Raw genomic sequence first — 20,194 nt, 5'->3', positions numbered from 1 at the left:
ATTATGAATTGGATCCCACAGCACTTTCAGAAGTGAAAATATTGCAGTGAATTATGATAATTTGTAACATCATGTGGAACAAAAAGGACAAGAAATAAAAGGTTGGTCATTTAAAATCTCCTTAGTCCCTTTGACTTTACTGAAGACCAAGGGTTTAGAATGTATCTCACAAAATTCTAAAGCTGTGATAAAACATGACCCTTTGAAATATTCCTCATACCAGTTGTGAGCCCTTAGCATGCAAACATGAACGCTTCTATACACCACTGTGATAGTTAGACTATAAATTATCCTTCTGTTGTTGCTGCATGGATGACCTATCTACTAGATATGCCTCCAAATTTTCATGGTTCAGGAGCCAAGAAACATCTTACCAGTTCATTAGTCAGGTGCAAACAATCTAATAAGTACTTCCTCAAAAATTCAGCAGTCATTTGAATAAAAAGTATTCCAGTTCTTAACTAACACAAGAGCTCACTAACAGGATGTGTGCACAATGTATTGTCTTTCAAACTGGTGTAGGATTGCACACAGTCCTGTTCTATGAGTTTTCACACAGTATCACATACAACAACTATAAAATACCCAACTTCACAAACATATGCCAAAGGAAGAAGCCCAGTATGATCTAATGCTAAAATCGGACTAGGTGGAGCTCAGTGGGAGTGTGTGCCTTGCATGTACAGGAGAGGCCCTGGCTTGATCCCCAGCACTGCAAACAAACGAAGAGGAAACTAGCTGCATTCAATCAGGAGCTGTTATCCATGACAAATCAAGTACCAGACACCTCCGCAAACACAAACCAGCTAGACCCCCATGAACCGAGGCACAAAGGAGGGGCGCCTGGACTGAAGGGTTCTGAGGGAACCAGCACACCTTGTAGTTAAGGAGGCGAGAGAAGGTCATGCCATGCTCGGCTCCGCTGTCCACCTCATAGATTGTGTCACTCACTTTCAGGTATTCTTTCAGCTCAACCTTGAATTAAAAAGAAATACACAATTAATATAAAATTTGTAGTTTGGAATTTAATAAAATATTTTAACAAAGGACACTATACAAAGGCCGCAGCTTTCCTAGGAGAGCGAAGACATGCTTCAACTTAGAAGTTCTGACTTTGTCCTTTCCCTTTGCCTGTTTTCCTTTACATAAAAACAGGAATTAAAAACCGGGTGGTGGTGGCGCACACCTTTAATCCCAGCACTCAGGAGGCAGAGGCAGGAGGATCTCTGTGGGTTCGAGACCAGCCTGGTCTATAAGACCTAGTTTCAGAACAGGCTCTAAAGCTACAGAGAAACCCTGTCTCGAAAAACCAAAAAAAAAAAAAAAAAAAAAAGGAATTAAGATCCCTGAAAAATTACTTTTGAATTAAATAGTGTATACTACCTAATAATGTACAGATAAAAAGTAACCATCTGAAGGAAACCAGATCCTTCTGTATTTGCTGCAAGAAGTAGGAATGAGGGGCTGGAGGGACGTCTCAGGGGTGAGTTCAGTTCTCAGCACCCACACAGAGCAGAGCTGACTGTAACTCCCGCTCCAGGGTCTGATGCCCCTTTCCGGTCTCCACAAACACATGGGAGACAGTTACTCAGAATATACACATAAGTAAAAATTAAGCAACTATTTAAGAACAAAAGTAGGAATAAGTCATAGTGCTGGCATTTTCTCTTTGTGTTGTTTCTTAAGATCTACGACTTTCCGTGTTAGCCAGCAGTTCCAATGTGGAATGTCGCTGAAGGACGTGAGGACAGAAACAGTTTGCAAACACTGGGAAGATGTGTTGTGAGTGCATACACACGTGTGCATGCGCATGCGTGAGTGCGCCCACACACAGGTGCACGTGCATACGTGTGTACAAGTTAAGTGCTCACACATGTGGGCGTACGCATGAGAGGAGAGGACAGACCTCAGGGGCTGCTCCTCAGGCACTGCCCACCTTATTTAAGACAGGGTCTCCCCCTGCCCTGAAGCTTACCAACTAGGCCAGGCCGGCCATGGAACCTCAGTGACACTCCTGGTCCTGGGGTCCCCATCCTGGCAAGGCAAACACTTTATCACCTAGCTATCTCCCCAGCCTCGGTTTACCGGTTCTTAAAAGAGCATTCTTAACTGTTTTTTAAAAAGGGGGTTCTTAATTTGACATCTAAGGTCGGAAAATACTCCCCGGAAATTTCTATATTTGATACAAATGTAAAAACAACAAATTTAAAAATAATATTCAGTGACCCTCAAAAGTTTCTTTCTAAAAACCTCGACACAGGGCATCACACTAGTACTGCAGGCACAGCGTGTGGACGTGTGGATGTTACACGCTATCTAAATCCAGGAAGCCACGGATGGCAGCATTGCCTGTGATATAGTACTTGGGGGGTGGAGGCAGGAGGATAAGAGTTCAAGGTCATCCTTTGCTAGATAACTAGTTCAAGGTCAGTCTAGGTTACATCTTGTTTCAAAACCAAGAAATTAAAAAAAATGTTTTTAATTAAATTATTTCAATTCTTAACTTACTTTTAAAAGTGCCTAAAGGTTAGGCACTTGAAAATAGTTTTAGAGCTTTTTTCCTTTCCAGGGTCTTGGCCAGGTCAGCTCTGAGCTCAGCATGTAGCTCTGGTTCCTCTAAAACTCAAGGTGCTCCTACCTCAGCCTCCTGAGTGCTGGGATTACATGTCTGTACCATCAAATCTGACTAAGGTAATTCCTTTCTTTAAATTAAAAAGAATTATTTTAGAATCCATACAAAGGTACTCTATTTACATCACTGCCACCCTTCTCTCCTTGTTTTTCTCAAATTCATGACCTCTTTTCTTTTTCAATTATTGTTGTTCACACACACACTACTGAGCTCACTCAGTGTTACTGACATGCACACGTATTTAGGGCTCAGCGCTCGGGACTGGACCCCGTCAGGGTGCTCACCCTGAGAAGACTGGCCCTGTGTGGGTGTTTTGTCCGCATGTTCTCTGTGCGCCACACGTGTGCAGTGTCTTTGGAGGCCAGAGGTGGCAGTGGGTTCCATGGAACTGGACTTCATGAGCGTCAAGTGGGTGCTGAAAATTGAACCCAGGTCCCTGGAAGAGTATCCAGTACTCTTAACTGTTAGGTCATCTCTCCAGCCCCGATTTTCCCTTTCAACAGCCATTACTGGCAGAGGTTCTTCATCTAGGGGTGGGGCCTTGTGAGACTAAAATTATAGAACATTTACCCAATTTTCGTGTCATCCTTGCATGGGGGCCATGGTAATCACCTGTACTGTTCTGATCTTAATACATGTGTTGCTGAAGGGGGAACTAAGGTAAATTTCTTAATGTTGACAGTAGGAACAAACATATCTCATGAAATCTTATCCAGTTAAAAAGATGACTTCAGATACCAAGATGTGAAACATAAAATGAGTTCTGGGAAAACTCATTCAATAAATGTTCATCGAGGGCCGCTGTCCAGTCACTATTCCAGGTGCTCTAGCTGCATTAGTGATGCAAGCCAAGATCCCTAGCAGCACAGCCGACATTCTCCATAAGTAAACATTCTCTATACATAAATCTGGCGAGTTGGATTATGTACCTTAAAGCACACTATGTTCACTTTATTCCTTTATCTTTTCTTTTCTTCGTCGTCTTCTTCTTTTTTTTTTTTTTTTTTTTTTTGGTTTGTTTGTTTGTTTGAGACAGGGTTTTGGTGTAGGAGGTTTTTCTATGTGTTGCTTTCATTGGTTGAATAAAGAAACTGCCTTGGCCTTTTGATATGGCAGGAATTTAGGTAGGTGGGGAAGACAGAACTGGATGCTGGGAAGAAGGGCAGACAGGCAGATGCCATAGTTCTCCTGACCGAGATGGACGCTGGTTAGACTCATGTTGGTAAGCCAGTCAAGTGGCGATACACATTAATGGAGATGGGTTAAACTAATATGTGAGAGTTAGCCAATAAGAGGTAGAGATAATGGGCTAGGCAGTGATTTAATTAATACAATTTCTGTGTGATTATTTCGGGGGTTAAGCTAGTCAGGCAGCCGGGATGAAAAGCAGGCCCTCCCTCCATCAACAGGGTTTCTCTGTGAAGACCTAATTCACAGAGATCTGACTGCTTCTGTCTCCTGAGTCCTGGCATTAAAGGTGTGCGTCACCACCCCACCCCCACCCCAGCCTGCCACCCTAATTTCCAAGGGGAATACAGATTAACCAATACCGTGCAAACCTTGGGTACATACTGGTCTGAACTGACTGCTGTAATACTCAGCTTTAAGGAACTTCTGCAGGTCTTGGACATTGTTTAACGTTGCACTCATTCCAATAATCTGAGTTGTTTCTAAAAAAACAAAATATTAAGAGTAAAGTGTCATTTATGTCCTAAAATAATTTTAGCCCACTTCACTGCCATTCTGCCTGAGTGTCTGGAAACGGGGATCAGGGAAATGAGGGGATGTTATTGGAGGCCACTTGTTCATTCCTGGCAGCTCAGACCCGAAATAATCACACAGAAATCTATATTAATTAATTAACTGCTTGGCCAATCACTTAAGCGTATTGCTAGCTAGCTCTTACATCTAGAATTAACACATTTCCATTATTTTATATTTTACCATGAGGCTTGTGACCTACCAGCAAGGTTCCAGCTAGCAGCTCTGTGTCTTTCCCCTCTGGAGGCTCCATGGTGGCTCCTGACTCTGCTTACTCTCTCTCTCTAAATATCTCTTTCAGCCTGGCTATGTTCTGTTAAGCCACTGGCCGAGAGCAGCTTCTTTATTCATTAACCAATAAAAGCAACACATATACAGAAGGACTTCCCACACCAAGGGTACAACTTGAGTGTCCTCTAACCAAAACATTTGGACCAGAAATGTTTCAGATTTGGGACTTTTGTCAGATTCTGGAACATTTGGTATGCATAAGGAAGAATCTTGGCGTGACCTAGGTCCAACCACATGGCTTACTTGCTTCATGTACACCTCACACCAAGGTGACTTTTCATGTTACTTCCCGTGCACCTGCATTTTGACTCTGCCCCATCAAATGAGGGCAATAAAATTTCCACTTGTGGTGTTATAACAGCAGTCAAAAAGTTTTAGACCATTCTGGGTTTCTGATCTTCAGACTGCCAAACGGTATATTGTCACAGTAAATAATCTGATGCTCAAGGAAAGAGACCTTTCAGGCAGCATGAACGGACACTGTGTAAGACTTGTAAACCAGACAGTGGGTACAGCACTCTGTGATGCACATCTGACAGCTGTAGAGGACACAGGGCTCAATGAGTGCCAAACGCCTTTTAAAACGACACCAGAGTTTGATCAAATACTGCTGGCTGGTCTGGAACTCACTCTGTAAACCAAGCTGGCTTCAAACTCATGAGAATCCTCCTGCCTCAGTCTCCCAAGTGCTAGGACTTCCAGTGTAAACTACTGTGCTCAGCTAGTCTCAAACTTTTGTGTCATATGAAAAGTCTCTTATGTTGTCAACATAAAAAAAAAATTCTAAAAACCAGGCCTGGTGGTGCTGACCATAATCCCAGCCCCTGAGAATAGAAATAGGAGGACCAAGTGGTCAGGGCCAGCCTGAGCTACAGGAGACCATGTCTGAAAAATAAAACCACAAGGAAATAAATTAGAGTGACAGGAAGCTCATAAAGTTAAATGACTTTCTGGACTTGGCTATTGAGCTAAAAACTAAAGCTAAGCCTTCTTAGCATGCCTCTTCATTGATTCTACCTTATACCATGAAATGATCATCCAGGTACTGTCCAAAGAGGACAAGATAGGCTAGAAGCTGAATAAGCAAGCAGGGGAATGACCAAGAAAGGCTGTGCTATGCTGGACGGTGTGGAATGTACCTTTAATCCCAGCACTTGGTAGGAAGAGCCAGGCACTGTGAGTTCAAGGTCATCCTGGTCTACATAGTGACTTTCAGGACAGCCAAGGCTACACAGAAAAACCCTGTCTCAAAAAAAAAAAAACTAACAAAGAAAAGAAGGAAGGAAGGAAGGAAGAAAGAAAGAAAGAAAGAAAGAAAAGAGAAAAGAAGGAAAAAGGAAAGAAAGAAAGGCTGTGCTAGAAATAATGGGGTATAAGCAAACTGTAATTGGGTTTGTATTTGCAAGATCTTTTTGTCTACAGTAGTTAAGTCAGGCTGAGAGGGGGAAGAGATGGAAAATCAAGATACACGCAGAGTCAGATAGAACTTAGTGCTTTCTGTGGCAATTTGGCAGAAAGGGTGAGTATTCCACTAAAGAGTCAGTGAAAGGGAGCAAGGAGAGAGCTCCAAACAGGTCCTCAGGGTACACAGAGAGGCACCGGGTGCTGACAGACGTTTATAGTGAAGGTTAGTGTCCCAGGGCTTGGGGCACTGGGACAGCAGGACCACTTGACCCTGGAAGTTTTAGGACACTCCAGGCAACACAGCCGGTAAGACGCGGGTTTAGCTATCTGCCAGGGAACAGTGATGGCAAGTCAAACTAAAGGAAGGGTTTAAGAAAATAAACTTCAGGTGAGCTCAGCTGCTCATAAACATTCACGTAGCAGATTCTACTTGGACAGGAAATATAACCTGGAAATACAGACCGAGTTCCGAGCACATGGCAAGTCCTCGAACCCTGGAGGAAGGATGCCAGGCAGCAGCGTACCCCTCCCGGCAGGATGGAGATATTCTAAGGGGACTCCCACGCTCCTCTTTCTTGTCACACTACGGATGTGACGGACTTGAGGAAAGGTAACTTCCCTAGGGTTCTCATGCCGACGTAAAGAAAAGGCCAGGGCCCTGGTACCCTGGACAGAAGCCTGTCTCCTAGAAAGAGATTCCACATTTCTGACAGCTTGTCAGGGTGCCCTTAGGAAAGACTGAAGCCGAGACAACGGTAAGCCAGTGACAGGCAGGACTACACGCTGGCCAGGACTGCTGGCTATGCCAAACCTCTGGCCTTTCTAACTGCCCGAGTTCGGTCCTGTCACTTTCGCTGAAGTCTGATGGCGGCCGGAACTGTATCTGCTCACCCCGGGACCTCAGGCATTGGGAAAAGTGACAGGAAAGCGGCAGCTGTTGGATAACTTAAGGAAGACTGCAATCACTTTCACAATCTAAAAACCTCTGCATGGGGGCCAGAGGGGTTTCTCGGTATTTGAGTATGTGATCAGCAGAGACACACTGGGCTCAAGCCCTGGCACTGGCCAACAAAACCTTATGAGATGACACTTACAACTTTCCACATACAAGGTAAACACTGCAACACCACATCAATAAACAGAGAGGCATTTAAAGACCACTGGATGTTGCAAAATGGTTCCTTAAAATCTTCTCAACTATATTTTTCCAGGTGTGGTGGTGCACACCCTAGTATCAGCACTCAGAAGGCCAAGGCAGGCTCTCTGTGACTGGGAGGCCACCTGGTCTACACAGCAGGTTCCAGGCCAGCTAGAGCTACACAGTGAGACCCTGTCTTACCAACAAATAGACAAGGTGGGAAGCTGCCAACAATGGTGCTGAGGGCAATGGCGGCAGCAAATCCTATCCAGGGCTATGTGACGCCACAGTGAAGGTTCCACACGTTTGCAAGGAACCCTCACAACCACCCACCAGGCAGGCGCCATCTCAATCTCCATTTTACAGACAGAAGCGTGGAGGTTGCTGCTGTGGCTGAATGCAGAGCAGGCAGTTTGGAAAACAGGTCTGCTTCCAACACCTTCGCAAGCCTCGCCCAGCTATTCTCACAACAGAAATGCATAAGCTGACACGCTAAGGCATAAGCCTCAAGTGCCTTGCTCTGGGTTATAGAATCGAGTGATAGAATTAAGTCACTTACACACAGAACTCATCTAAGGCAATACTTACTGCTAGTGTAGAGCACTTTCGCTAGGGTCATCTCCAGTATGGCGCCACGGCTCCCTTCACCGATCATGTGCAACTGACATTTAAAGAGGTGGGGAGGAAAGCAGTCAATGTTCACATACTGTTCATAAAAAGCATGGCTATTTTGTGCAGAATGAATAGGTATTGGATATTACAACTAATACACATTTAGTGCTTTAGGTTATTCAAATGTGGACTGGCATCCTGACACGTTTGAGATTTGATAAGTACCACTATAAAATGTCTCTGCAGACCCACCCTCACAGTTCAAGATACATTTGCCTGAGACCAGATTTAAGACTGTCCAGCAGGGCACATCTCCTCTTGTGTTCTCAGTATATTAATTACTGAGAAGATGCAAACCGCAACTGGGATAAAGGGTGCAGGATGTCGGTATAATAAATATGTCAACCAACCTCATCGACGACAACCAGACCCAGGGAGCTGATCCGTCCGGTTTCAATCAAGGCGTTCACCAGGCTATGCCCTTTCTCGATAGTGGCGATGTACAGCGATTTCTTTTCCCTCCTTTTAGTCGGAGGAAATTTTCCTTTGCTTCCAGCATACTCTTCAACAAAGAAACCAAGTTCTACACCAAAACTTGATAAACTAGAAATCTAGAATCGTAATTAAATAAACGAAAACACAAATCAGAGATGGAGTTGAAAGTACTCAGGGGAACTCCCTTGATGTAAAGTCGTCCCCCTTGGTGGGCCCGGTCTAGAAATGGCTGTCTAGAAACTGTTGCAGAATGAGGCAGTGATCTTTACAAAATAAACACATAACAACTTTTTATTTAGTCTATGTGTATGGGCGTTTGGTCTACATGTAAATCTGTGCCAGAGGCCAAAGAGGGTGATGGATTCCCTGGTACCAGAGTTACAGATGGTTCTGAGTCACCATGTGGGTGCCCAGAATCAAACCCTGGACCTCGGGAAGAGTAGTCAGGGCTTTTAACCATCTTTCTAGCCTTAGTATTTACAACTTTTAAAGTATATAATGCAAAAATAATTTCACTTGTCTCCTTTTATATTCAAAAAAACCCATCAGACTGACTCATTTATTCTGATAAGGTAATGAGTTAGTTTCTGCTTGGAAAAGCAGGCTAAAAATTGGTGGGGCATTTAAGGTACAGTTCAAACCACCAACTTGGCAAAAAAAAAAAAAACTACATACAATTAATAGTTTAAAGTAATTAAGCACTGTGTTACTCCTGTACATCCTAAAAAAATAATTAGTAATAGTTAATATATTTATGCTAGTTTTTTAGATCTTAAAATGTCATATTAGAAAATAACAATTGTTTAAACACACACACCTTTTCTTGGACAATTGCCACATATGGAAGAATCATTAAAACATCTTTCTGTCGGCAGAGCAGTTCTTGAAGCATTAAAATCTCAGCCACAAGGGTTTTTCCACCACTTGTTGGCAAGGAATATATTAAATTTTTTCTTTTTTGCACAGAACTTAATGTGAGACAAGTATGCTGCCAGTCTGTAGAATTCAAAGAAAAATAGCAGAGATTATTGTCCCTTTCAATATTCTCAAGAATTTTTCTGAGACAAAATCATTATGGCAGTCTTCATGAGGATAAATACAATTCTCATAGAGGGCAAAAGGCCAATCCTGAATGAACCCAGCAGGTCTGAGTTCAGTCCTTGCCACCCTACAGATACAGGTATCAAATTCCAGCAGAGCAGACAGCTGCTTGGGGACCAGGGACCAACATGGATAGAGAAGGGCAGCCTAAGAACCTGTGTTCTACAAGAGCATGCAGGCTTCCCTCCCTCACTTACTCAAGAGTTTCTTAGGCAGAAATACAGGGGAAAGAAAAGAAAATCCACAAGATCTTGCCCAAACCAGAAAAGCCTGCAATTAGCACTTCTGGACTTGATCTTTGAGTGGTCATTTTAAATAGGACTGCTTGAATCATAAAAGGCTTTAGTTACTGACTGGTGCACCCAGGGTCGCTCCACCCTCAACTGAGCAGGAAATAACTGATGAAAGGCGGGCAATGTGTGAGACATTACATTACTTTCTAGCCTAGAGGTTGAGGATGCAGTTCAGTTGGCAGAGTGCTCACCACCAAGCACCGAGCATGTATGGAGGCCTGGGTTTGATCCCCAGCACCCCATGAAAGGGGTCTGGTGGCTCATGCCTGCGATCCTAGCACCTGAGCCGTGGAGATAGGAAGATCATAAGTACAAGTTTATCCTCAACTACAGAGCTAGCCTGCGTTCCAGGAAGCACTGGATCAAAACCATAATAATAATGGAAATAAGTAATTTGACAACGTGCATCAACAATCTTCAAAATGTATACGAGTACTGTTTGTGAGTCTATGTTTAGCCTACTCACACACACACACACGCATGCGCAAGTGTGTGTGTACCACTTATATATACCCTGGTGCTGGGACCCCTGGAAGAGCAGTCAGTGAGCATTCTTTACTACTGAACCATCTTTTTATCACTACAGGCAAACAAAGTAATAGACACATAGAAAGAAGCTCAACTGTAATCTACAGGATCGGCAAAACCAACAGAAAGGACAAAAAAATCCCACAGTCATAAAACACAGAGACTACGGAGAGAAGTCGCTGCGGGGCAGTCTGTGGGAAAGGCCATGTGGCAGTATGGACCAGAAAACTACACGTTGCCGTCAGCAGCATTTTGTCCGTGATTCTCCATCGGACAAAGGAGGGTGCAAACTGTACACGCAGGAGAGCTACCGCATCCCTGGCTAACAGGTACTGTTGGGTAGGGTAGGGTAAGTTAAGTGAGTTTTGCACATATGTAATTCACAGCTTGAAAATGGAAATCTAGGGCCAGTGAGAAAGTCATTTGTTGCCAAGCCTGACAGCCTGAGTTTGATACCAAGGACCCCACAGCCAAAGGAGAGAATCAAATCCCACAAGTTGCCCTCTGACCTCCAGATGCATGCCAGGGCACACATATCTACATACATACACATCCAAGCATATAGAACAAACAAATGGAAAAAAGTTAAAATTATTTGCACAGTTAATATACAATTTAAGAAAACTCATCCCAAATTTAATTTAAAGGGCTTGAATATACTGTTTTAAGAAATATGGCCCGGCGGTGGTGTCGCATGCCTTTAATCACAGCACTGGGGAGGCAGAGGCAAGCGGATCTTTGTGAGTTTGAGCCTTGTCTACAAAGCGAGTTCCAGGACAGCCAGGGCTGTTACAGAGAAACCTTGTCTCAAACAAACAAACAAACAAACAAACAAACAAACAAACAGAATGAGAGAAGCTGAGAGTGGTCGTGTGCATTTAATCCCTGTATTTGGGAGGCAAGAGCAGGCAAATTGCAGTGAATTCCAGGCCAGCCTCGTCAAAATAGACTTCCAAGACAGCCAGGGCTACACAGTGAGGCCTCACCTCAAAATAAGACATTAAAACATTTAAGATTCTGAGTAGTCAAAGGAATCTAAACCACTAAATTCTGCTAGAGAATTCAGGTGCAGCCAATACCGACGAAACAATAAAAGAATGAATCGGAGAAGAAAAAAGCAAGAAGCAGAGCGGGAAGGATAAAAACTCAGTGGTGTGGTCACAGCAGAACATGAGGCTGCTCTGGAATCATGTCTGGGCTTGGATTCCTTGTCTCTGCAACTTAAGTGAAGGCACAGATGTGCCAAAAACTACCTAGGCAAGAGGCATAGAAGGACGCCTGGCTTGAGGAAGGAAGGAAGGAAGGTAGTCCGCCACAGCAGGCTCAACACAACTGTCATTCTGGTCATTCCAGATGAGAAACAGAACCAAGGAATCACCTGCTTTCACTGGTTTGAATTAATGTTATAATATAATTTGAATTATAAATTTGGCTTTCATTTTATAAAAAGCATTACCATATAGTTTTTTGATTCCTTTCAACTGAGCATAAAGGTCTCTCACTTTGCTGGGTAGAGAATAAAAAGGACCAAGATCATCCGACGGAGACTCCATTGCTTTCCTAGCAACACTGATCTCCTCAGATAGGCGAGTCTCTTTGAGGTGTTTACTCCTGGAAAACACCGGTGTTCGGGCGGTGGCATTCCCAGCCAGGGCACTTTTCAGGTGGTCTGCAATACTCTTCCTCCTGCTCGTCTCTGAAGAAGCTTTGGCTTCGGAGATGTCATCATTTGGCTGCGGTAGCTCTTGATGGCTACAGATTGGCTCATCATTCGGTGATTTATGTGAGTTCCCATCTCTTTCCTTAGCAGATTGCTCAGCCAAATCATTTGATGAGTTCTGTATACGTTCAAAGTATAAAACCTGAGAAGAAGGCACATCAAACAAAAGATCACTGTCAGGTTCAGGCCCAGCAGGGCCATCTGCAGCACTCTGGTTCTTTATGTGTTGGTTAGTTTCAGGGTCGGTAGAGCTGCTCACAGTGAAGACAGGGAGTTTGTTTTCCATGCTCTCTGAACAAAGACCTTTGGTGGCCGAGTCTGTGACAAGCTCCCTATGTTCAGGCAGTTGTGTATATTTCTGTTCCAGGTCCTCAACTTGAGCTAAAAAGGAATTTTCTGTAAAGCTATCATAGTCATTAAACATGTCCTCGTCACTGTCGTTCTCCTGAAAGGGAAACAAAAATACATAAAGAGTTCCATCTTCATAAAGAATAAAAAGTGTTCCAGTAAATGATTATCAAATATATCACTATATGCAAATTATCCTCTGAATACATTATCACCAGATAAAAGAAACAAACTAGCCCAGAGACTTGAACTGACTTGCCTAAGAGTATTGCTGGATTATTACGGGATATCAGGATGCCAGGACAGGATCTCACATAACAGAGGTACAAAGTCTTGAAACTCCCGCCTCTGCCTCCTGAGTATATCGCCATACCTGGATTTATGCGGTGCTGGGACTCAAACCCAGGGCTTTGTGCACGCTAGGTAAGCATTCTACCAACTCAGCTATGCCCCCAGCTCAGCCCAAGGGGTGATACTATAATTTTAAATTATTTAGGTACTGACGTGTGAGCCCAGGGCCTGCCCCTTGCTCCACTGCTGAGCCCAAACTCCCAGTCTTGGAATTTAAAAATTTTTATTTTATTTTATACGCTTTGCCTCCATGTATGTCTGTATAAGTGTTGGGTTCCCAGGAATTGGAGTTATAGACAGTTGTGAACTGTCATGTGGGTGCTCGGAATTGAACCCAGGTACTCTGGAAGAGCAGCCAGTGCTCTTAAACACTGAGCCATCTCTCCAGTCCCAGGGATTTTAATTCCTAAACCCGTGCTAAAGCATTGAGGAATGAAAGAATGGTAGACATCTATAAGGTTGTGAGTTCAATAGATGCTTTGGAAATCCCCACCCAGACACTAAAGGAGAGGTTGGCCTGTTACAAAGTCATGGTTGTACCACTAGAGACTACAAGCAAATTCTTTTCTGAACTTGGAATTGTGACAAGAGAGTGCACTCTCATGTGGGGTGGCTTGTTGGTCAGAAAAGATATCAACTGGGAGGTAATCCTGGGAGGTAATAATTATTTATTAGAGCTAGAACTTTGGCTTCTCAACATCCCGGGGCCCGGTTACTGTTATAAATTCTAGTTAATATGGCTGGTTTAATAAAGTAACCAGCATGTCAGAGGTCACCAATAAAAAGTTTTACTGGTAAAGTAGAAATGAGTCATTTTGAAGGCTAGCCTGGTCTGTCAGGGCAGTTAACTGCCCCGTGAATATTTTTTATGACAGGGATAGTGTATTTGTATGTGTGTGTATGACAGGGATGGGGGGTGTGTGAGTGTGTGTGACAGGGATGGGGTCTGTGTGTGTGTATGTGTGTATGACAAGGATGGGGTGTGCATGTGTTTGTATGACAGGGATGGGGTGTGTGTGAGAGAGTGTATGTCTCACATCCACTTAAAGGTTTAAGGCAGTGTCTTCCCAAGTGTAAATAAGGATGACGATGAGAAGCGCACAGGAAGGCTGCTCATCTAACCGGTCAACCGTGTGCACCTGGGAAGTTTCGATCCCCCGCTTCCCCGCAGCTGTGCCCGGTGTAGGGGTCGGTCCTGCAGCCCTCGGTGATGACGGGACCGGGCTCTAAGGGGAATCAGCGGGGCTGTACCTGGGCGGGCCCCGGGCTCCCGGTTTTGCGCCGCCGGCTCCCGGCTGCCCCTTCGTCCTCCAGGTCCTCGGGAGGCTGGAGATCGGCCGGGGCGGGGGCGACGCAGAGGCTCTCTATGCTGCCGCGGTTTCTTTTGCGAACAGACACCCGCCGGCGGATGCGGGGACCGCCGTTCTCCATGGCTAGAGCGGAAAGCCGGGCCGCCCGGGGTGCAGACTCAAGCTGATGCCACCGCTCGGACGCGCTCCATCTCAGGCGCGGTCTGATATCACGTGACATCCGGCCCGCGGAGGGCGGGAACAGAAAGGTGCCCTGTAGTCGCGCTGAAATCCCGGGCGCGCCCGCACCCGGAACCTTTGCAAAGAAGCCCCGGGGCCCCTGGGGGAAGACTACCGGGAAGGACCTGTCGGGCCGATTAGGAAAAGGAAAGGAAGAGGAAAGGCGAAGAATCATGACGGCTCTGGTTGCGGTGTGCAGTGGTGTAGGGAGGAAAAGCTTGACCACGGCTGCAGTCGGCCTCGCGGACCGCGGAGCTCACGCGGGTAAAGTCTGCAGCGGAGCCTTGCAGCCGCAGTCTGCTTCTGGTTGTCGATGGTGTCTTTGCTCTTAGCGACATGACTTTCCTACACGACCAACTTTAAGATGGGTGGGAAGCTCGAGTCGCCTGGTTTCTTAGAGCTGAGCAGTCCTTTGAGGTGTAGTCAACTAAGTTACTTTTGATTTTTGCTTCTGTTCTTCTCTATCAGTGACTTGAACTGTTTTCTTGTATTCCCTTTGGGAAGGCAGTGCCTTTCTGTTGCTCCTGGGCATACTTGCATTGCAAGCTGGTAACTGTAGAAAGGGGGAAGGTTTTATAGGAGAGGAAATATGTATGCCCTTTAGTTCAAAGCCTTGGGAATCATTTTAAGCCCTCTTGTGCCCCAAATCTAACAGGATGTTAACCAATCACTGAGTAAAAAGAATATGAAACCTTTATTTTATATTATACGGGTGTTTTGTTTGTTTGCTTATTTGTTTGTTTGAGACAGTATCTCCTCACTGTTATGTAGCTTTGGCTGTCCTGGAACTCACAGTATGTAGACCAGGCTGCCTTGAACTCACAGAGATTCACCTGCCTCTGTCTACCAACTGCTGAGATTAAAGGTGTGACAACCATGCCCAGCACTTTATCGTGCATTTTGATTCTGTAGCCCATTTAAAAACGTAAGTCTTTGTTAGCTGTTAAGTGAATGAAAATAATTGGGTCATTGCATTTCTGTTTAATTACAGTGCTGTGGAGAAGAGGTTGTGCACAGTATAAACAGGTAGCCAGCAATGAGGACCTGGTAAGATTTCTTTTTAATTTTTTAAAGAGAACATTTATTTTATTGTTTTTATTACATTGGGGAGTGGGGGCTGTGGAAGCCAGAGAGGGCATTAGATCCCCTGGAGCTAGAATTAGAGGTGGTTGTGAGCCCCTGGATGTGGGTGCTGGGATCCTAAGCCCTGTCCTCAGAACAGCAAGTGTGTTTAACCACAGACACCCCCCCAGCCCCAGATTTCTTCCCCCTTATATTACTAAGCCATTTCCAAATTTGGCCTAGTTTTTTATATTTTAGCTATTTGGAATTCAATTATAGGACAAAACAAAATAATGTTTACTTTGAGTTTGGGAAGTCTAACTTACTGACTACGATCACTTGGGTTTTAAGGGAATCCTAGATTCTGAGGGACTTCTGTTATACTGTATTTTTCTTTGTAGCTATTAAAGGATATGATTGAGAATTTCTAAAGATAGCTTGGGTAGATAGAATGATTGTAGATAATAAAATTATGGGACAGCACTATTTTTGTCTAATTTATCAGTTTTGACAGGCTACCTTGATAAAAGATACAATTAAAGCTGTTTTGTTTTGTTTTCTTCGAGACTGGTTTTCTTTGTGTAGCCCTGGCTGTCTTGGAACTAACTTTGTAGACCAGGCTGGTCTTGAACTCATAGAGACCCACCTACCTCTGCCTCACCCCAGATTAGTTTAGGACATTTAATCAGCTGCTTCTAAACTGTAGGTGTATTTTTATGGGTTTAAAGTATGAACATGGATGTGGGCGCCCAATCATACCATCCAAGTACTTAGCTAGAGTTGAGGAGGAATATAGCTTATATCTCAACTGATTATAAATTGGATTAAGAAAACTCAAGGCAAACTAGACATGGTGCACACATATTGTACTAGCACTTAGAATGCTGAAGTAGAAGGATCTTTTGAGTTCAAGGTTACCCTGGGTTACATCAACAACAATAAAACCTTTTTGGCCTTTTGGCTAAGATCAAATGTTAAAAAAGAAAAACAGCAAGAAAACAAAAAAAAAATGTTAAGGAACAGTAAACACCAAGGAATGTGTCAAAGCAAATGTGTGTCTGCCTTAGTCATCTAATTCATACATCATGCTTTAAAAATAATAAAGGAAATTTACTCTTGTCTTTAGGTCATAAATTCCACTGTGACTAATGCAAAGTATGTATCTTTTCCACAGAAAACACAAACAGTTACACTCATTTGTCACAGTTAAGGAAGGTTATAGATTTCAGAGCCATTTCAAAATTAAGACTCCGTGCCGGATGTTGTCATGCAAACTGTAATTTTAGCACTTGGAAGGCTGATACGGAAGGTGGGGAGCGCGAGGCCACCATGTGCTGCACAGCAGGTTGTAGGACAGCTGAGGCTACAGAACCACAGCAGCAAAAAACCATGGAACAGGAGCAGAAAAGGCACTGTGACAAGGAAGGAAGGGTGTGGAAGGACAGAGACAAAAAGAGGGTCGCGGGACACACATGTTGTATTAGTCCTATTTTAGGAGCAGGAAAAGATTGTTGGGAACAAAGAAGCGACCAGCAAGCGGGAGAGGCAGCTTGAGTGAGAGCTGTAGAAGGTAAATAAGGACAAAGTATAAATCATACATGCACACGCATATATACAGAAATGTGATCATAAGTACACACGCATATATACAGAAATGTGATCACAAGCACACATGCATATATGCAGAAATATCACATGATGAATTCTGGTTTTTTATATGCTAACCAAACATTTTTTATAAAGTTTTAAATGGGGGCTGGAGAGGTGGCTCAGTGGTTAAGAGCACTGCCTGCTCATCTAAAGGTCCTGAGTTCAATTCCCAGCAACTACATGGTGGCTCATAACTATCTGTAATGGGATCTGGTGCTCTCTTCTAGCCCACAGGGATACATGCAGACAGAATATTGTATATATAGTAAATAAATAAATAAATAAATCTGAAAGAAAATGATGAAATTATATGTATAACAAAGAATTATCTTGTAATAAAAATTTTTAATTGAATTAACTTTAAATAAGCTACAATATTTTGGTCATCTGCACTCCAAACAGAATTTGTGTACAGAATCCTTTTATCAGCGTGCTGGTCTTTGACGTCCTCTTCTGCAGAATGATTCTTCCTTGTGGTAATCCCTCTTTAGCCAGGTTGACCCAAAATAAAGTATCTGTGTAAAAAAATTCCGAGTGTAGCTGTAGCTTTATCTTTTCTGTCTGTCTTAACACATTTTCATCATGAGACTGTTCTTTATCCTAGCCAATCCCGATGGAAAACCCCTATAAGGAACCCCTCAAGAGGTGTATCCTGTGTGAGAAACGTGTGGATTATAAGAATGTACAGGTGAGTGTTGGTTGCCTCTGTGGTACTTGGCTAGGATTCTATTTGGTTCATTTGGTCAGAGGATCTCATCACTGTCATCAGGCATCTGTAGACCGGATTGAGCCAGCTCATGATATCCCATCTGGTTATCTGTGTTATCTCTGTTCAGCTCAGAGCCCCTTGCTCCCCTCAGTCGTGTGATTTGGCTAAGTCTCCTTTGCTCCGTTGTGCACAGTGGCTCACTGCACTTTGATAGAGGGCTTTGGGGAGAGCTGACCTGTGAAACTGACCTTTGCAGTTCACTATCATATTATATTGCTTTAAATATTGTTTCTCCCTACGCTTTCAGCAAATTAGAAGTAATAAATTGGGGGGACGTGAATGAAATGAGAGTTAAGTATTTTCACAGTAGTGTAAAATGATAGTTGCCTTAGGAGGAGAAAATGCAAGAAATTATAAAAACTACAATGCAGCAGATGGTTGAGGGGAGAGTCAAGGCCAGTGCCTTGCATCTAGAAAGTGTTATTAAACTGTTCAAGAAGAAGAAGTACCCTAGTCTGTGTGTCCCGAAGAGTTCACTTGATTGCCTGTCATGAAAGGCGAAGTATCCAGTCCTGGCTGTGAGCAGCAGTGTTACGTGCCTGTGGGAGTCGGTCACCATGGTACCTAACAGAAAGGCTGACTCCTGTGCCTTCAAAAGATGCCTTGTTGCTACAAGGTATTTTAGTTCATGTTATTAACTTTGTCTGAAACAATTAAATGTTTACATAACTTGAAGGTCGTTCCTAAAACCTTTTTAAATTTACATATTCAGGGCTGAATAACAAATACACTAACATTTTTCCCTTTCAAATATACCCGAGCAGCTTTTGTCCCAGTTTATCTCTCCGTTTACCGGATGCATTTACGGAAGGTACATAACAGGTACGTTCTTAATCTTAGAAATGTAAATGTAGATAGGAATCACACTGATCGCTTCTGTTACTTTAGGAGACTGGCAAGTTTCCAGTCATGCTGAGTCAGTGTTAGGCCAGCTCCACAGGGACTGGGGTGGAATCCTTAGGGAAGGATTTACCTTCAAGTGCAAGTGACTATTGCCTCCTTTACTCCCAGTTAACTTCAGGATGACAACATACAGAAATTTGGGCTTAGGCGAGAACTGTATCTTTGTCTAGACAGGCGGCCCAGCAGTTAAGAATGCATACAGTTCTTGCAGAGGACTGGAGTTAAATTCCCAGCACCCACATCAGGTGTCTCATAACATCTGTGACTCAGCTCCAGGGAATGCAGCATGTCTTGCTTCTGTAGGCACCAGAACTCCTGTGCACATATCCCACCACCATTAAAGATAGTAAAACTAGCTGGGCGGTGGTGGCGCACGCCTTTAATCCCAGCACTCAGGACGCAGAGGCAGGGGGATCTCTGTGAGTTCGAGGTCAGCCTGGTCTACAAGAGCTAGTTCCAGGACAGGCTCCAAAGCTACAGAGAAACCCTGTCTCGAAAAATCAAAAAGAAAAAAAAAAGATAGTAAAACTAAATCTCTCTTAAAATTACCATTCCTAGACTAAAGCAGTGTCAGCAGCTGATGGTGCTATCCAGACCGTCACTTGCTCTTTGTTTGTTTACATAGGGCCACATGGTTGTCATTGAGTTACAGTAGCAGAACCAAGTGTATGACAGAACAAATGATTCACAAAAGATTTTTTTACTTTCTTAACAGAAAAAAACTTACCAGTATTCATCTTAGAAAACTGTTGTAAATGTAGTACGAGCATTTTCTGATGTGTAAGGAAGTGCCTGTTCTATTTCACAGGTCTTTGTGGGAAGAAACAGAAAGAAATAACAAAAGCCATTAAGAGAGCTCAGAAAATGGGTAAGTCCACCTGCACAAATGAACAGAACTAGTTAAGACTTTACTCATTGACTTTGTGAAGAACTTTAATATCTCTTTACAGGGTTTATGCCAGTTACATACAAGGATCCGGCATATCTCAAAGACCCTAAAGTGTGTAACATCAGGTACCGGGAATAAACTGTGAAGTTACTGCCAATAAAGCTGGAAGTGAACATGTCAGCACTGACGGAGCTGCTTTGAGTAAAAGTGTCTTTCAGGGGATTAGGAGGGATGAACCCTTCCACACCATGAGTGTGCTCCAGACACACTGCTTGAGATTTTTGATGTTACCTTGTACACTTTGATAAAGTGGTACCTCATGGTGTCGCACCTTCTTTATATAGTACCTTTGATTATGGAAGGGGCGGGCTTCTATTACCGAGCCCAGATTCCGTACTTACAAATGGGATGGTTTTAGGGGATTGGTTATAGAGAGGTAGTGTTTATGAATCCCACTTAACTGGCTGTGGAATTCAACTTGCTTTGGAGCCATTCTGTGCTTTTGTGTGCACATGTGCATGGGAGTGTATGGAGGCTAGAAGTTGATATCATGTTTTTTTCTCAATGTAACGCCACTTTTTTTTTCGTAAAACAATTATTCACTGATAATGACATGTGGAGGCCAAAGGTCATTGTACAGGCATTAGTTCTGTCCTTCCAGCCAGGAGTTCTGGTGACAGAACCCAGGTCTCCGGGCTTAGCACAAGTATTTTTAACC

At 43.6% G+C, this 20,194-nt stretch overlaps 2 protein-coding genes and 1 non-coding gene across 7 annotated transcripts in view; 1 reads left to right on the top strand and 2 right to left on the bottom strand.

The window, feature by feature from the left end:
* Window positions 1-14,200, bottom strand: part of Helq (helicase, POLQ like) — a 39,884-nt gene extending 25,684 nt beyond the window's left edge. The window contains exons 1-7 of one of the 4 annotated variants that reach the window (XM_048426930.3): window positions 13,926-14,200; window positions 11,712-12,420; window positions 9,151-9,329; window positions 8,249-8,449; window positions 7,815-7,887; window positions 4,205-4,302; window positions 877-975 (exon numbers count right to left, since the gene is read on the bottom strand). In XM_048426930.3, the coding sequence (XP_048282887.3) occupies window positions 877-975; window positions 4,205-4,302; window positions 7,815-7,887; window positions 8,249-8,449; window positions 9,151-9,329; window positions 11,712-12,420; window positions 13,926-14,105 (1,539 nt within the window). In that variant the 5' untranslated portion in view covers window positions 14,106-14,200. The remainder of the gene's footprint in view (window positions 1-876; window positions 976-4,204; window positions 4,303-7,814; window positions 7,888-8,248; window positions 8,450-9,150; window positions 9,330-11,711; window positions 12,421-13,925) is intronic. The other 3 variants (XM_048426936.3, XM_085691580.2, XM_048426924.3) reach the window with 3 other exon arrangements.
* LOC148121088 (U6 spliceosomal RNA) lies at window positions 3,184-3,288 on the bottom strand. The gene has a single exon (XR_015738666.1). It is a non-coding gene; the product is annotated as a U6 spliceosomal RNA (small nuclear RNA).
* Window positions 14,201-14,242: 42 nt separating the features above from the next.
* Mrps18c (mitochondrial ribosomal protein S18C) lies at window positions 14,243-19,656 on the top strand. 2 transcript variants are annotated; one of them, XM_087908834.1, is made up of 6 exons: window positions 14,243-14,467; window positions 15,195-15,250; window positions 17,520-17,603; window positions 18,449-18,506; window positions 19,396-19,455; window positions 19,517-19,656. In XM_087908834.1, the coding sequence occupies exons 1-6, from the start codon at window positions 14,377-14,379 to the stop codon at window positions 19,522-19,524; spliced, it is 357 nt and encodes a 118-aa protein (XP_087764960.1). In that variant the 5' UTR covers window positions 14,243-14,376; the 3' UTR covers window positions 19,525-19,656. The 2 variants fall into 2 exon arrangements, with proteins under 2 accessions (XP_087764960.1, XP_048282971.2); XM_048427014.3 differs by having other exon boundaries at window positions 14,246-14,467; window positions 19,538-19,656.
* The last annotated feature ends 538 nt before the right edge of the window (window positions 19,657-20,194 follow it).

Source organism: Myodes glareolus, chromosome 8 (assembly GCF_982192425.1).
Source record: "Myodes glareolus chromosome 8, mMyoGla1.1, whole genome shotgun sequence".
NCBI lineage: Eukaryota > Metazoa > Chordata > Mammalia > Rodentia > Cricetidae > Myodes > Myodes glareolus.
Note: the sequence above shows the minus strand (reverse complement) of the source record. Positions and strands in the feature narration are given on the sequence as shown.